Source organism: Opisthorchis viverrini (assembly GCF_000715545.1).
Source record: "Opisthorchis viverrini unplaced genomic scaffold opera_v5_74, whole genome shotgun sequence".
NCBI lineage: Eukaryota > Metazoa > Platyhelminthes > Trematoda > Opisthorchiida > Opisthorchiidae > Opisthorchis > Opisthorchis viverrini.
The window spans coordinates 560,769-579,436 of NW_008751731.1; the positions used below are offsets into that span (position 1 = coordinate 560,769).

The following is an 18,668-nucleotide window of genomic DNA, read 5'->3' on the forward strand; positions in this document are numbered from 1 at the left end:
ATTTGGGTGTATTTTATTGATGGAAATCACTACTCAAAGTTGCTGAAAACTCCCACGACGCCCAAAAGCCTTCGCTTTTATGGGATCTCATCAGATCGGCCCCTATCTGAGGATGAAACAGATGCCGGGCTTGCGGACAGTGTTACATAACTGTAAAGGTATTGTGGTCTTTTAAAAAGGAAATATCCTGTAATACTGGAAATATATCCTACGTAGCCCAAAAGACTGAGGAATTCAAGCCGGTTCCTGTGACATCTCCATTCATGATTTCCTTCGCTTCGCTTTGTTCAGCTGTAGCACCCTTTTGGTACCTAACTTCCACGCTACCCGAAGGTTACCCGAGGGCTGGGATACTGCCAGGTTGCCCATGCCTAGACAGGGGAGGTTGAGAGGCCGAGGTCGGGTTCGAACCACGGACCTTCCGGTCAGTAAATACGCGCTCTAACCACTTGGGTCATCTCGCTGCCCAATTCGTGATGCATAGTTAGAGACTCTCTGGAAGGCGACCGAAAAATTCTTGAAGTTACTCTTGTGAAGTCCGAATCTAGGTCGCCGAAATGGCAGTTCATGAACCCTTATCTGGGCCGACAATTTACTCATCAGAGTTGGGCACTTTTACGTACTTACGACATCATTTCCAGTGGTTTCGTCGTAAGCAAACCTTTTTACTATTCTAAATAGACTTGCGAAATACTGTGGTAAAAATCAAGCTCAGCAGTATTAGCATTATAAGGGAGAAAGTAGGAAATCCTCAGCTGCCAATGAAGCCGATAACACATCATTTCTCTCGAACACAGAAAACCCACTGTGAACAGTCTTACTGCTCTTAGTCGGGAGTGGCCTCTCGTAGCGGGGGACAACCTCTATCAATCAAATGTAAGAGCTTTGCACTATTACAACATTGCAACGAAACACCAAATATAGTTCAGTAGAAACATGACTTTCTTTGCAATTTCTCCATTTCAGTGAACACAATCTTAGAAAGGTCATCTCTGGCGTTCACGGGCATCGCCAGTACGATGAGATATAGGAGAACCATGCCAGAACTTCATCAAAAGTACAAGCGCCGACTGGAACTATACGTGAATATTTTTCGACAAGCTGTTTGATGTGAGGGTGAACGGGGTTTTGAACTTTTTTGCACTCAATACTTTGGTTTGTTTTGTTCAATACTTATTTTAAATTCGAAAGGAGACCTAATGAAAGAACAGACAATCTAAACAATAGGTCTGTTCTGTTCTCCAAAATATAAAATTTTCACAGATAGCCAGCAGTTTTGTGGAAAACTTTAAACAGCTTGTGGTTCAGCTGATCGGGTTGTGTAATAATAAACATGGGGACTGATCTGGAGTTCTCCTAGATTATGAAGTAGGGTAAACCCGCACTTTATCTATGATCACTAGGTCTATTGAGTCGAAACTGAGCCGGTAAACGTATTTGTTCATCGCACAGCCCCAATACCCTTTGAGCCTACGCCTTATGGATGCTGGTACAACTACATTAGGACAGCTCTTCAGAGATTACTGCGTATAATTCTCTGTAAATTGTAACCAACAAAGATTTTGGACCATTTTCCTCACCAACTAATTAGTTCATTTCGTGATTTATCAAGGGGATGCAATGAAATTGCAGTCTATGCACTGGACTTTATCCTCCGTGAAGTTAGAACACAACCAAATAGGACATGCTTTTGTCTGGTTACAACAAAGTGTCTCGTCTTTGGTCACCATCAAGTCAGTTCACAAAGGTAGTCTTTTCCATAATGGAAGGGATGAATCTTAGCACAAAGATCATAGATTGACAGAAGGTACGATGAACACACGAGGAGTATGTGAAAAATCTACGGAAGATTGTAGAGATCGACAGGTGATGTTGACTGGTCACCCTGAAGAGAAAAAGTGATTTCAGCTCCGTGTTGAGAAATGTAGAGTCGGAACTGGTTCTAGTTATGGCCGGTAATCATAGAACAGGGACAGAATACTTCTATCGCAGTAGTCAGCTGGGACAAATGGAAAAGCCTGTGGCGCTCTTCAATGTGTATCTGATTCAAAGCAATCGTTGAATTGTTCTTACAGTTAGATCGCATTAACGGGAAAAGATGGACAAAACAACAGAATAATAAGTCAGATTCGGAGCATGAGATTGACAGTCGCAGCCGACCACACGATCTCACGATATTGGCACAGACACAGTTTGGGTGGAACCAGATGCGAAAAATGCAGAAAATCAACCGCATCTGCTCTTGTGAACCGTGAACAAGTGTTGACACGTTTACTAGCTTTATATTCAACCAAGTTCCTGATCGAACTTGCATTACCTTTGGAAGCATACTTTGGACATCTAACGACAGTGCAGTGGATTGTTCTGTACAGCTATACGCTACTTATGAGTAGTTTAGACTGGACGTAGGGATATGAGTTGGGTTTCAGTGCACATCGATCGCCACTACCTATCCGATGTTTTAAATGTGGGAATGTGCGGTCAAAATCGACCGGATAGTTTACGGGTAATAGTAATTTGCCGCGTTCGATTGCTAAGAAGAGGCGCTGGGACACGAGCGGGAATAGAATGGGTTGTGAGGTTGCAAAAACTCCCACACCTTCTACAACGAAATATTCGAACCTGGGTGGGAAGCACCACCGACGGAGACAGACTGGATGTAGGCTCTAGGTCTTCGGTTGTGATCTTATTGACCTGGGGTTGTAAAAATGTCACTGATTATGATGCATGCGATATGGAGCAAAGCATACAATTATGTGAAACGGTAACCCCACTGAAAACAAAAGTTTTGAAGGCTACGTAGAAAGTTACAACAGTGAGAACATTCAGTTTGACGGTGCTTCCACAAGGATCACTTCCAAAGTGATCGATGGGTATCACAAATCACTGCAACAACTTTTCATTACAATCGGTCTCAATATTGCGTTGAAATATTCGCCAAGTTACAAACATATAGTGAGAACATGGGAACGATAAAAACCGACCTAAACGACAGTCGGACAGTCGATGACCAGTGACCTCAACCTCGTTGAAACGCTGAGTTCCAGTTCGGACAGTTCATTTGGTCAGTTTGGCTTTTGCATTTCCACCCGTGGTATCACAAATCACTGCAACAACTTTTCATTACAATCGGTCTCAATATTGCGTTGAAATATTCGCCAAGTTACAAACATATAGTGAGAACATGGGAACGACAAAAACCGACCTAAACGACAGTCGGACAGTCGATGACCAGTGACCTCAACCTCGTTGAAACGCTGAGTTCCAGTTCGGACAGTTCATTTGGTCAGTTTGGCTTTTGCATTTCCACCCGTATTTTTCATTATTGTTGCTGTAATTTTTTCCCAGAATGTGAACCATGGAGAAAATGGGTGTAAATTTCCTCGTTGCGTGTTAGTCTGTTCAGCTAGATTGACACCAGTTGATGCGATATCGTCAATGCTGGTTGTGCGGGTAAATTCCTCTACTTCTGCCAGCGTTTGCCTGGTTTGTGAACGTGACTGATGAGGTGAAATTTCTTTGATGACCTTGACGTCTGAGTCCCCTATTCTTGAGCCTGGCTGGTTCCTTGGATGTCTTTAATTTGACAGACTTGTTCCTCCTTTATTATTATTGGTCCGCCTCCTTCTTGCTTCGTGGTCCAGTTTCCTCCTGCCTGATTGGTTCGCGGAATTAGGTGGCAGGTTTTTGTTCAGGCCGACAAACACAATTTTTGTCACAGTCGTTTAAGTGAAGTTTGTAAATCGGGATTTTCCCCTTCATTACATGCAGTCTCCACGCCGCTTTTGACGGGATTCTTTTCACCGTGTTTAAAGAGGATGAAATTTCTTGTTTGTACTAAGTGAGCGAGCGAAAGAAGCTTCCTTGTAGAGCCTGAAATGATAAGGTTACTTCAGATGGACCTCGTGGCTACTATCGATACCGGATCATGCTTATGCAATAAAAAAAGATCACAATTACGCATCCAAAATTTCAATGTCCTGTCATCACTTGAATAGTTACTCAGGACTGTTCACACTGGACTGCATCCTGACTATGAAGGCACAAACATAGATTGACTGTCCTTCATTTGTCAAGTATCTTGTTGCAAAAAACAAAACAGTAACTTATGCAACACTGAACCCGAATGGGCTGTAGACCATCTCGATTCTAGTCCTTCGTTCCTGTTAATTGCTGTCCCTTTGCATTTTCTAACCAAGTCGCCATCACCAAGTATAGTGACTTGGTTCCAACAAGCGAATTTCATCTCTGAACGAAAATATTCCGCTTTCGTTGAAACCACCGAGCTCTGTGCCAATTGAACGGATGAAAACATCTATGTAAGTTTTATTTTCCAATCACTGATCTATCCATTCTTCTGTAGCTTCTGTGACATACTATTTTAGTAATGACAGGAAGCAAGAAATTCGACTGAGAAAGCACCTGTTCAAACGGTTTCGCTCAGTATTAGATGAACTTGAATTACCTTTCTGTAGGACGTAAGTCAAACCTTCAATCACCAGGCACCTGGTCGGGGCGAATCAGGGCTGAGCAAGGCTGTTCAGTTACGGCATAGCACTAAGCAGTCAGATACACCGAGTGAATTTCATTGAATCGCTTTCACGAATCGATTCAACTTGATTCACCCTTCGCGATGCGTACAGAAAGAGTTCATATTCACTAGTCGCGTGAACTTTTGTACGGACAAAAAAACACTGTAAGATGGTTCGTTTAATTCCGTTCTAAAGTTTTAACAGTAAAAAGGATTACGCTAGGTGAATTGGTCTCAAAGCAACGATGGCCTCGCCGTTTTGTTCAAACTGATTAGAGATTCACAGTGTTTAAGAGAGCCGAGTTTGGGGAAGAGTTTGTGAGCTTATTGCGAATAAACGAGTAAAAAACAATCACGGAATCGTCCATAGGCATTTTATTCTTGAGATCATCATCATCATCGACAGCGTGACATCAGTGTTCAATACATATGCTTCACTGCCGTACAACCATGACTTATTTGAAAGCCTCATTGTAAAGAAAAGAATAAAGATGGATGGGGGAGGGACTTAGTGCTAGCTTAACATAATCATTCCGAGGTGCCTACACTTCCAGACATTCACTCAGGCAATCTGGACAGTAACTGAGAACAAGAACGCCACTGACATCGGTTGGCAGCCATATCTTGCAGTGTCTCCAACCAGGCACAGTGGGGATCACGCGGTCCCCATCCTGGAAGGCGAGTAGCACCGACAGCATATTCTTGAGGTAGATGCTGTTCAATCGGCCACTGCTGAACTGTATCTTCATGAACGTTGCAGTTGATTCCCGTCTCAGACAAATGGTGCGTGACTTTTCGGTACCATTTCCGCTTTAAATGTTAACTGGCCAAACAGACCGCTAGAGCCTTTAGCCTGCCTTTTCCTGTTGTTTGGTGTTCACTAAGATATCTGCGTAAAAACTTCTTTAGCCACCTGCTTGCACTCAACCTTTTCCGGATAAACTCCAGTTCAATATCATGCAAACCAAACAAACTACTCAAAAGTTTCCCTTTGACGACGAGCTATTGATATTGTTTTACTAGTGAGATTATGTAGATTTTCCGTAGGTATCTTAAGGCAATAGTGATTTTTGGTAATGTGGGGCAATTAGTTAATTTTTGTGGTTGATTCGGCCTGTAAGCTAAAACAATCTGCCCTAAAAGGCCGAGAAGCACTGTACAACCGTTTCATCCCTATTGCGAATCGTGGAGAGTGAGCACCTCACAAAATCCCAGAGATTTTCTAAGCCGTGTCATCATGGCTAGAAGTTCGAACACCTAACCTTTCGGCCACGAGCGGCTGCCCAGCTGATCGCACTTGGACGGATTCTAAATGAGGATAAAACAGCTGTGCAGTGCTTCTTCGGTTTCCAGCATAGATTGGCTTCAATTACAGGGAGAATCCTCATTAAGGAGTAATCATTTGTGGCTGTCAACCAATTCACAACCAATTCAGGATACTGGAGGAGACTCTTTTTCTGCAGTGAAAAGAAATAACTTGGTGCGGGGCGTTTTAAATGGTTAAGCACAATGCACTTGTGGTCCAGGATCGAAAGTACAAAAAAGTTCGCTGTGCGTGCATATAAAGGGTGAACACTTAATGTGAATTTAATACTGAAGATCAGACGATCGAATCACACCACAACCGCCTTGTCGGTCTCATTGAGGAAAAAACGCATGCTAGGGTGATTTTTCACGAACAGTTATATGAATCTGATATCCAGTTACCAGTCGCGGTGGGGCTGAACACCAAAAATCTGGAAGCCACATCACAGGTGTATCATATCTCAAAACGCATAAAAGCAGATTCGCTTTATGGCGAGGACATTAGCGGTTCCGAATCCAGGTGCCTCGATTTACAAGTGATGGCTGTAAAGATGGGTCGGTTCGCTGGGACATAGATTTCTATGCCGTCAGCATCCAGCAGATCTACCAGAAATCAGTCTTAACTGGCAAATAGAAGGGCCGTTCAAACAATTTTCACTTCAGAACGTCTCGTTTCATCAAAAGTCATCAAATTATCACGGGCGTAAAAAGCCATCTTCGGCAAACAACCACACTTTGTTCCTTTCCGAAAGAACTGTGCGCATATGCAAGCAAATCGCAAGAGAGTGGGTATTCTTCCCATCGAAATTTATCCATTCTAGTAAAACCGAATTGTTTCCGGGGGTGAGTACGTTCGTTCTCTTTAACGTTTTCCAGTAAACTATCAATGGTACTAATTTCTATCTATATCGTTCTTGTGTTCTTTGCCAGTTCACTGATCTCCGGACGTCATTTATACCATTAACCCGTCTAATTTTGTGTTAGCCCACAAATCAAAATAGCTTACTAAATTTAGAACCGGTGAGGGAATACTATTGGATCAATGATACTAAATTAGTTCAGGATCGGTAAAACGTGCGCTTGACAAGGTATCACCATTTATTTTGACTTGCATAAAGACGGCCACTCGTTAAATCCAAACCGTGCACCTAAGGTTCATCAGCTGAATCTAGGGGGACGTGGCACCTTATACAATTCTAAAAATGGTGCACTCAAATTGATACTTTTAAATATAATTATATTCAGACTGAAAAAAACATAATCCAAAACCCGTGTCTTCAAACATTTAACAATAAAAAGATATTTCTTATTGGGTTACGTCAAGGGAATTTCGTCAAAAGTTTGCGTGACCCTATTTTTGTGTACAGAAATTCACTTATTCTGTTTTCAGGGCGTTGCTTCTTTAATGTAAGAACTTCAAAGCGTCTCGTACTTATTTTCATTGTTTTATTTTGACAATTTAATTTGCTACTCATCTTTGCTTTGCTCGTATATTGTCAATCACAAATAACCCGGGGTCATCAAAGTATCTATCTATCTATCTATCTATCTACTATCTATCTATCTATCTATCTATCTATCTATCTATCTATCTATCTATCTATCTATCTATCTATCTATCTATCTATCTATTCTATCTATCTATCTAATCTATCTATCTATCTATCTATCTAATCTATCTATCTATCTATCTATCTAATCTATCTATCTATCTATCTATCTAATCTATCTATCTATCTATCTATCTAATCTATCTATCTATCTATCTATCTAATCTATCTATCTATCTATCTATCTAATCTATCTATCTATCTATCTATCTAATCTATCTATCTATCTATCTATCTAATCTATCTATCTATCTATCTATCTACCTATCTATCTATCTATCTATCTATCTAACTACCTATCTATCTTATCTATCTATCTCTCTATCTATCTATCTATCTATCTATCTATCCATCTATCTATCTATTTATCTGTTTATCTATTTATCTATCTATCTAATCTATCCAATCATCTGGTAATATATATATAAGCCAGTGTCAACCAACTGGCTCACATATTCGTGCAGCCGGTAAGTTTTCATATTGCCTGTAAAGTATCACCTGTGAATATAGCGCAAGTGGTTCGTAACATCTGGCAAAGCACTTTTTTCACTAAATGCCTCACGCTGTTAGAGGCGCTAAAGTCACCTAACCACTCACCATTTATATAGCCGCTGAAATCTCAATTGACCTTCTATCGAAATTAATTACTCTGTAAATGATTTCCGCCATTGCTTTTTCGGACGCTCAGCTGAAAGTGATAATTTGCGTTGCTCAGATTGCTTCCCGAGAACACTGCTGCAACAAAACACGCTTCATACTAACAGCGCACTGCAATTCTCACGTTTCATTCCACCTCTATCGTTGTGTTTCCCAGAAATACGAATAACAACACGATCCAATCTCCTTCACACCGAATCGTGTGTGTTGCCTTACCTCAATTCATTTGTGTACTTAACTCGGCGAGGTGACCAAGTGGAGGTTAAAAACAACTAAGATAAGCGATTACAACACATTTCATTTCTAGGCTTACTGTCATTCCATGCAAGTAGAGATGAACTTAAGATGAGCTTAAGATGAACTTAAGCTTCTTTCGAGCAGCGTCTCTAATGATTACCAGGTCATTTGCTAGTTTACACAAGATTACCACCTCTCAAGCTAATGGTGGCGCGTTTGCATGTGTCCTCACCTGATAAGCTCCAACATTTCCGCAGTCTGTAGTGTGCTGTCCGAGAGTTTTCAGCAAATTTGCAAGTAGTTCGGTATCGAGGAAATTACCTAATATCTTAGTGATATTAGACGGCTTTGGTATTGTGAATTCAGTCAGAAAGTAGTGTGGTATTATTTTAGATGAACATGTTGTGTTAGTCTAAAAATAAGTGTTTTAAAGATACTGGCATTCACAATATGATCCGGTAACCAACAAATATCACCTGATTGATAAAATTCGACCGTTTGTGAAGATTTTTCGCAAACCGGAGGGTTATGTCTCACTTGGATCTTTCTATCATATAGCTGTAAAATCAACGAAAAGTTGACAGCTTAAAAGCTGTCCACAAATTATGACCACTGAAGTCAACCGTGATGAGATTTTCCATCGTTTTTCTTATCAGGCTTTCGGGAGGGGATGCACCAGGGGCTTCCAAAATTAACGGATGTTTGCTAACTACTCATCCTGATATACTGGTGTACAAAGTCCCTCGGTCCTCATATGTTCTTTTCAACATTACTTGAGAAAAGTGGACAAAATCAAAGTCCATGACCCTTCGGACCATCGGCCGCAGTGTATAACACTTAGGGGTAGAGTTTTTCACCTAGCAATAATCGAGTTGATATCATCACTGTCCGCGTCGTTGTGTGGCGGAGCAGGCATGTGCTTTGATGGTTGTACAACCCATCCGGAATGGTGTGCTTTGCAATTATACTTTGACCGCTTGTTCCTTTGATCTGCTTCATCAAGAGAAGAGTATTTAGTAGAGAGGTTTTGGTGAATGAGATAGCCGCTATCATACTAATCCCCGTACTGTTGACTAAAACGTGAAATAAAAAGGGTTAATCAAGTGAGTAGGAATCCACTTGGTTTGCCCTATCACTGAATTTTAATCGCTCAGTATAACAAAGTTTGAGCTCACCTTGCAACCCTTTACGTTATCAGGGAAATAAATTGTGAGAATTGCTAGTCCTATCGAGTATCTGATGGATGGCTTCAAACAATGGCCTATATTCGTGTTTCAGTGTCACTTTCGGTGGACCGAGGCAAACTAAAATGCATTGATACCCGATTTTTTTGGTGACTCTGAGTACAACTGCATCCCCTCTTTGTGAGTGAATGTGCCAAAGAGCCTGGTATATGATTAGCCGCCCAGAAGAGATGGGATTCAGAAGAAAAAAACTTTGGATTTTGAGCTTTGTGTATAGGGACATGTCGCCCATTGTAATATTCACAAGATGTGGAAAAGTGTGCTGAACACATCCTGGCACTGCTTCAAGCTGATTGGACACTAATGGCTCCTCGGTGCACCGTCTACCTTGTGACAACATCATCGATAACTCAGAAATATATTTTTTACTAAAAGCTGAGTTTTTTAAAATCGTTCAATAGGTAGATATAAATTTGTTCTACTCCTTATAAGAGCGCAGTTAATCTGGTCATCCCAAATTTAATAGGTATTAATCGTCGAGATGCCATTCAACATACGTGAAAGAAAGCGGCTTTTGACAGATTTACAACTCGAAATCAGTTTGAAGCTTGGAAGAATCGTAGACATATCATGACACCCCACAAGCCCATTTCACCAAGTATTATTTGGTTTGTTATCTCCAGTGACTAGTGCGTTTTTGGTCTACTGCCTTCTTAAAAACCAGGTGAAATGTCTCTGTATTGATGTATTTTTCTGTTTACACACTTTGTCTTGTCGCTGTGGGCGACAAAAATCACCGGGCGGGTTTTGAGGGATGTGGACGAGACTAAGGTGTCTGATCTCTGCCCTGCGGCTACTCAGATACTCTTCCCCTTAAATTAAAGAGAACGATTCAGAATATTTCCTAAGTTAACTTCGTGTCATTTATGAGGTGACTACGAGCTCTTCAACAATCACAAGGGAGCAAAATCAGCTGATCTAAAAGTTGCTTCGAGACCTAAGAAAATATTACTTTTAGCCTCACATATGTTTAGTGTTGTTCATAGAGTTATCGAAATGTAAGATTATCGCAAACATGTCGAGTATCTGGACAGAACTACGCTTGATTTGCACGACGTAGCTCCTGGGAAGTGCGGATAGATCTGCGTGGGATGGTACCTGTTAGTGACTTCGAAATGTCGACTGATACATCACTGATACTCTCACTGAGGTCGGATACTTTTCGTTCTCCAAGCTCTTTAACGAGAATTTCCAGAATGCAACTATACTGTTTCTCCTGGTTTTCAAATGCAACAGAAACTCTGGACATGGTTGTTGTTTTCAAAGGTATTCACTTCCGAAAGACTGAGGCAAACGGAAGCACAGTTACTAACTTGATACATAACATCCCCTGTTTCAAACAAGTCCTTTTCAGGCGGTTCAATGATTTGCGTTCACTAACCGTCTGGAAGAATAATGCTGACGATTGCTTCATTTATGCAACGAAGTCACAGTGATGAATGAAGTTATCATGGGTCGCAGATCATAGTCTGATTCCGCACCGTTGGAAGTGACAATTCTGAGCTCAAGGCAGCCAATTACAATCTTTGGTTTTCTTATTAGTTTCATTGTCCGATTCGCTGCAATTGGGAGGCAATAAACTTTCCACGTCTGTTCCGGAAATTTCCCACCTTGATTCGAAAATGCTGAAGTGTAACGTTCCAAAGTTGCTGAAAGGGATCTTGTCAACCGCTTACTGATGAACAGTGTGCGCAACTTGTTTACACTTCGATCAGTTCGTGATTGCATCTTTACAAGGATGTGCACATATTTAGAAGACGAGCAATCAGTAGTAAAAAGTTATGGGCATTCTCCAAATAAACTGAGGTCCAAAAAGGGTAGCTAGTTTTTCATTTCACCTTTTACCTAATCGTTGACACTATGAGGGGAAGGCGCACTATGAGGTTTCAAATCCATGGGAGAACAGTGACTATGGCGGACGGGCCAAACGATGGATAGTAGAATCCTCCAAAATACCAGGGGCAAATAGTGATGAATCACTTGGAAGCAGGAATAGACTTTGTAGAATACGCCTTGAAAATTTTCGGTTTTACTAAGCTAGTGAATTGACAGTGTCCTAAACCCTAAAAAGCAGTCATGCTGCTGAGAATTTCTGATGCATTCGTCTACACTGCCACGCTTTGAACGAGAATGTGAACGATTATCCAACTGTGTGGTTTACATGATGTGTACACAAGCCGTCTCCCACCCACAACTGCCTCTTGTGTTTGCTTGGACCAAATGACATTTTCTGTCCCTGTTTGTATGCAACTTGTACGATTCGATGACATACCATCCATCATCTCAACTCAGCCTCGCGTTTACCCTCTTAAGATCACCAAGTGATTGCGCAGATTCATTGAAAATATTGGCTGGCCCGACTTCTATCGCTTAAACAATCCAGAACACAATTGTCATGCCACTGCTATGAGAAATGTGACTTGCGTTCACACCTGAATGTAATTTGATGAGTGTTGACGCCTTCACTAACAAAACTTTCCATACACTGTGGTTTCTCTTATCTCACAATTGGTCGCAAATGCCTGGAATAGTATTATCGTTAGTGGGTGGTCGAACATGGGCAAGCGAATGAAATCTGATTTTTACTTTCCTGAGATGACTTGGGAATTTCATATTGGGATTTCGTTATGTGAGTGAAGTTCAATCTTTGCTGAAATACTCAGTAGCACTACATAGTTGCTTTATCCTTAGTGGGATTCATCAGCACTGCTCACCTCATGAAAGTCGAGGAAGATTTGAGAGTAGAGTGGTTTCACTGACAATGAAATTCTCGTTGAAAATGTCCAAAACTCCTTACACTGCCAACAGTCTACGGATAACCCGGAATTATAATGTTACCGTAGGAGTGCAAATTTTACCTGCGGAGCCAGTCAGCACGTGACCACGTGATATGGATTCCGTGATTCAAGATGGGTGGCTATAATTGGAATTACAAAGGATTCCGATTGATTCGTTCCTGGCAAAAGGTCGCCCATGGTGATCGAAACGCTCAGTTGTGAAAAAAACTGCGCAAGTAATTTTGTATGTCTCTACCAATCAACCTAAACGCACGTCGCACAGTGTGCAAAATTTATTCGAGCTCAATCCTGAGAAATACGGCGCGGAACACCTACGGCCACTTTTACAACATTATCCTGGTGACCTGGTCAAAGTGTAAGCAACATGGAATGAAAATGGCCAGACATCTACCCAGCAAATGAAACTTCTGATAATTCTGGAGACTTATTTTATCCCTGACGCAAAACAATTTAGAAGTTCAAGGAACTGTGCACATAGGATATACCCTTCCTCCTGTGGCTGTGAAGTATCTGGAGTGCATGAATTAACAGCACCAACGTTTACTAATACCTACCTGTTGATTGATTGTTCTTCCACGCTACGAACTGTTGCTGTTTGACTGAAAGCACTTAACGCATAGAAATGCCCAATAATCTGTGCCGAACTAACTCTTCATTCAAGTTTATCAAGACAGGTTACTGAATATTGGTTAGCCGTACAAACCTGGGAAGAAATTACCCGGCTACTCTCGACGCAATTGTTTGTTGCAACTCTCTGCCTTCCATAGCGGGGGCAATCTCGAAAGTCTTACAGATAAATCGACCGCACTTACCTCTGAAAATTGGCTTCCGTTGAACCAATCTCCAGTGGCAGTAACGAAAATTTGCTTTGCGTTAACGTGTGCAAAAAATATGCCTACCTGAAACCATTTTCACTGCAGGCATTCCAACCTTGGTTACCTGATCATGTACCGCAGATGTCGACACAGAGAATCACGGACAGAGTGACCTTGCGAATACACTGCAAGACTGAACAGGAATGTATGGTGATCGGGCATTGACGCAAGTTGCACATTTAGTGAGTGGCAGATGCCGTTTATCCAAATGAAGGAAATAATGCACTTCGTAAAGTGTTAGCGTGTCTTAGTCACAAATAAACGCCAATCCATTCTACAAAAAGCGCCACTTTTCATTTATCGTCTCTACAACCCAAATAATAGGTCTTCCGACCTTAATACAGCTCATTTTTGTTGTAAATCGAATCAGTTGCAAGAGGGATCACTGCTGTCAGGCACTGTTCAGGACAGTACATGATATTGCTGATGATGGTTGCTGCAATGAAGATGGCACGCCGGGTTGGTTCAATTTGTTTGTGTGATGTAAACCATGCCACCCAGAAATCTCTGCATCATCGTTGAAGATGCGTTTTTATAACATGCCTGACAACGGCTAGTCCTAATGGAGCTACCTCCTGAGCTGATACGTGGACGATTTGGCCTGAACTCACCATCTGGGAGCACTCTATGGGACTGCCGAATCGCATCGTCTTCAAGATTTCTTGCACCTGCTGTTTTAACAGTGGATGACGTAAACTTATTTCTCACCTGAGGGAGGGAAAACTTTATGGCAAACCCTATGGACACAACCAGTATTTCCTTTTTTGTTCTTCAATTAACTTCGTTTTTCCGCGACTGGTAAAAAGCTGTTCATCCCGCTCTACACGGTGATCTGACAGAGTAAGGTGGCATTTGAACCCGTGCCGTGGAAAACAACATGAGACTTGTGTAATCTGCAACAAATGGTCTGATTTTTCTATGCCCAGGTGTTCTATTTTCCTTCCTACGGAAAAGCGGATTCCGTGGTTTCCTTTACTTGCTAGTTTCGCCCACATGTTGGTCTTAATGGCCTAAAGTGTCTCATCCCCTATTCTCAACCTATGTTACTTGCATATGTTAAGAAGCAAAAACTTCGCGTTTTTATTCTCAAACTAAAAACGATGACAGCCGGCGGAGTAATGCACTCAGTTGCAAATTAAGTTGATGTTACCGAGTTATTCAAGGAAAACTTTCTTTTGTGGTATTCTTCAACTGAATGCGTCCCATAGTAGTTATCTCACATTTCAGTTGTTACAATGTGCTTTGTCGACGGATTACACACCTCCCATGAACAACAACTTAGCTGTCAACTTAGTGTATCGCATCAATTGCATATAATTTTCGTGGTCGGGTAAAGCGTGTGGTTGGTCAAAGTTCATTAACTGCGTCCACCACCTACCTTAACCTTATAAAGCGGAACAAATATTGCATTGACAATCAGTTTTTAGCATCCTTATGAGTAGTGTGTTCCATCAGTAGTGTGACAACTATCAACGGGTAGGCTAAAGAGGGTGAGAGAGAGTTTCTTAGACGTACACAGCCATGGAGTTAGTGAGTGGAGGTATCACGCTGATCTTGAGGACATGCTAATTATGAGGAGTAATAAAGCCTTCAGAACTTGCCTTCATCATGCAAGTGGGACGGAACCTGTATCCGTTAATATCATCATGCAGAACATGGTGTCAGCGTTATAGAATGATGCCTTGCTGCATTATAACCATAAGTTATTTGAAAATGAATAAGGAGGCTACTTAATCTTAAACAGACAGTTATTCCGGGTGTACACGCCTCTAGACATTTATTCAGATGATCTGGAAAGAAGCTGACAACGAGAACACCACTGATCTCGACTAGCAGACGTAATTCCCAATGTCTCCAACCATCTACCGTTAGGATCAGATGAACCTCATCCTGAAGGACGAGTCGCGCCGGCAGTGCCCAGACTTTCAGCAATTTGTTTTGCACAAAAATCATTTACTACTAGCGTATAACTGATATAATCCTAGATAGCTAGGCCTCAAATCTTGCGATAAACATCAAATTTCATTTCATCAGCTCCTATCATTGGACAGTTCTACATGGTGGATTTGGTTTATGGTAGAAACCAAAACGATATCGTCACGCAGAGCGCCCCGGATCGGGAGAATACTGGGCTTTCGTTCACCATTCACCTGTAGTTGGAATCTAAAAACGATGTATCATAAATCAGTGGACACCATGATTGCATATTAAACGTTTCGCAAGTCTTTGTTCCTAAATGGACGTTTGGGATGATGAATAGCCTGAACTATTCTGTTCCATACTAATGCAGAACAAAACATGATCAATTAGATACCGCATTTATGGTTGCTGGTTAATAGTGGGTTTAACTTTGTTTCAGGTAAGTGCGAAACGAAACCCACTTTGTCATTCTGGCTTCACGCACTTCTTTTATTAGGCTGATGATGAATTGAACTGACTTGGAAATTTCTGTTAAGTTTCATCCTACATTTAAAGTCAATCTACCATAAAAGCCTAATAATATGGCCTAACTCCTTCATTCATGTTGAGGATCATCATTGGTTTGAAGCTCTAGAGAATCCTACACAGCTAGGGTATTATTCTCTCAAATATCCACGTTATCCTTGCAAAGTTTCTTCTTTGGTCAGCGTCATCACTTTTTATTCTCTCTTTATTTTCCAAAAAGTTCCAAGCTACGAGGAAAACTTGGTCACTCCGCTGTCTCAAGATTGACGGATTGGTTGGTATTTCAACCAGGGGGTAAATTTCCCTCATTTCCACTGAAGCGCCGGCAGATACCGAGACCATTCTGGAGCTCTGAATTATCACCCTGTCTACCGTCTGCGACTCCGGCCCTGTGAGAAGCCTAAACCCTCATATTTGGAAACAGCTGAGACCGAGCAAGGTAGTTTGCCTGTTAGGGGAGCATGCAATTCAGGAGTTTCTTCTTCACTAATATCACCCTATTTTGAGGTGACATAGGGTACAAAAAGGTCTTTGAAAGTTTCGTTTTGGTCAGAAGGTCTACTTGCAGGCTGGTGGAGATTCTTTAGGTCGAACAAGTGATTCTCATGCGCCCCGTGCTACGAGCGACCGAAAGGGCTACAACCTTGAAACAAGCAGTATGTCGTGTGATCGAGATTGGTCATCTTGGAAGACGAAAATATTTACTTGGCGTTGGCTTTGGATGGATAGTGAAAACAGATTGCAGCCTGTATGGTCAAACAGTAAGAAGACTGCAAGTAAACTAAAATGTAAGCCTTGTCGGTTGATTGAATTTGCTCGGCTAACTGTTGCTGAATGATTTACACTCACTGGTTTTTGCTCAAATATCGACAAAAAATCAAAAAATTGTCCATTATTTTCGTCAACTACCTTATGCCCAATATAGCTTGAGTACACAATAACAACCTCATTGCCAAAATGATCAGGCACATACGATAACAAGTTCCGTGTTTGTGTGACGTTACTCTGGGCAACGACCACAGAGTGAGGATAATCTGGCCCAGTTGTATCGGGTTTCAATAACTAAACAAAAATAAAATATGCTTCATTTGTTGTTAACACTTACTCGGATGAACGTTGGTTTTGAGTAGTTCGGATATCACTTCTGATCGTATTGCCCGTAGCGCCAAATATACTCTGTCTTTGTAATCTCTGTAAACTGATTGGTCGAGTGACTGTGCTCGTGAATCAATTTATCAAGTTTTCTCAAATGGACGATGGTCGTAGTTAAATAATGTAAATCCAAAATTCTACCTTGCTGGTACCCTCGAAGAGTCAACAACGAATCTCAGTTTTTGGAGGAACGGGGTCAATCCAATTTGCGGAAATTTTCTCTCCTTTCAGGTCTGGAAATTATACTGATGGATGAGAAAGTGTATTCAAGAATAAAATATTGTGAAAATAAGAGCAGAACGGAGAAAAAACCGGGACTCATTCATAGTTTATGGAAGTGGATTCACTTTGAAGAGAATTCTTTCACATACAAAACGGATTTAGCGTACCATCTTGAAGAGAACTGTGAAGAGAATTGGGGAATATAATTCGGTATCTTGCTGTATTATTCTGATGGTCCACAGAAAATGCGAACTGGATGAAAGTAACACAGGTTGCCTATACAGTAGGCCGAATGGCACCGCTCATAACGGAATGGCATGGTGGAAATTCATTCTAACGAATATGAATCATCATCTTACATTTTAGGCCAATCCATGACCGACGATCTTAAGGTAATTATCACCGGTCAACCTCCGACCAAACAAATACCTGTTGTAAACATTTAACTGACCAACCTAAAGGACTATGCTTCTAGCGTCTACCAGTATAAATAAAATAAATGCAATAATAATGGATGTGCAGGCGGCTTTTGCTTTGAAGGTGTGAAAACAAAACAGACAAACAAAATTTTACCGTACCTTCAAATCAAGTCTTTTAGGTGTATGAATGAGGCATGATTATTTACTCATAACAGTTTGCCCAGTATTCATCCTACCAATGTGAGGAGGAAAGCGAAGTCATACTCTTGCAATCACAGTGCCCAGCGCGTGAGCTCTTTGTGAGAATCTCTGGTGATCCTGATTCACTCCATGGGTTTGTGGTCGGTCTTGACATAAAACCTTTGTCTAAGCAGATATGTTCTCCACTTGTCCAGGGCCCAGACGATCGCTAAACATTCTCAGTTGTTGAAAACTTCTGCTTAGGGTTAGTCAGGACACGACTGGCATATTCGATGACTCCAGTCCTTTGCTTTGGAACTGTGCCGATACCGCGGTCACTAGCGTCCGTTGCAACCATAAACACCAGTATATGTCTGATCTAATAGGCAGATTAAACTCTTGCCTTGTAAGTGAAGTTAATCTCTGACGAAAAGCCGATATGCACAGCTGCTTCATCCTTGTTCTAAATCATCAGCAGTAAGCATCGCACAAACCCCTAGAGAGCTCAAAACTCTTAACCTTCTGGCTACTGGTTGAAGAATAAGATGTTTGCCAACCAACCTCCAACTGCTGGCCGGGAGGTTACGAGTTCGAATCCCCCTGGAGTTTCGTCAGATTTTTACTGCTGGTAATTCGCAACAAAGATATACTCGCCAACTTTTCCGCCCACACTAAATTCACGTACAGGGCAAAAAACCTGCCATTACTCTCAAAGAGAAGCAGATTTATCCCGCTACAACCTTCCGCCACAACATTCCGCCTTACAACCCACAAGCTCAGGTCAGATTTTAACAATGTTATGTACAGGTAACCAAACACATAACACCACCTACGCGTATCATGGGCAAGGAAGATAACTCCGGACAACGAAGCTAAAATATTTGTTTAAATGCCACGGGATTTTGAACATCCTGGAGTGCGTAACTCCTAATTATGCATTTGGGACATTTTTACTGCGGTACGATGATAAAGCCACACATCATTACCTTACCC

At 41.5% G+C, this 18,668-nt stretch overlaps 1 protein-coding gene across 1 annotated transcript; it reads right to left on the reverse strand.

The window, feature by feature from the left end:
- Nucleotides 1–4,883: 4,883 nt before the first annotated feature.
- On the reverse strand, nucleotides 4,884–15,210 carry T265_04506 (hypothetical protein; the record flags this gene model as incomplete). The annotated part of the gene is made up of 5 exons (XM_009169261.1): nucleotides 4,884–4,998; nucleotides 5,094–5,341; nucleotides 10,290–10,396; nucleotides 13,869–13,965; nucleotides 15,004–15,210. The coding sequence occupies 5 exons, from the start codon at nucleotides 15,208–15,210 to the stop codon at nucleotides 4,884–4,886; spliced, it is 774 nt and encodes a 257-aa protein (XP_009167525.1).
- Nucleotides 15,211–18,668: the final 3,458 nt, after the last annotated feature.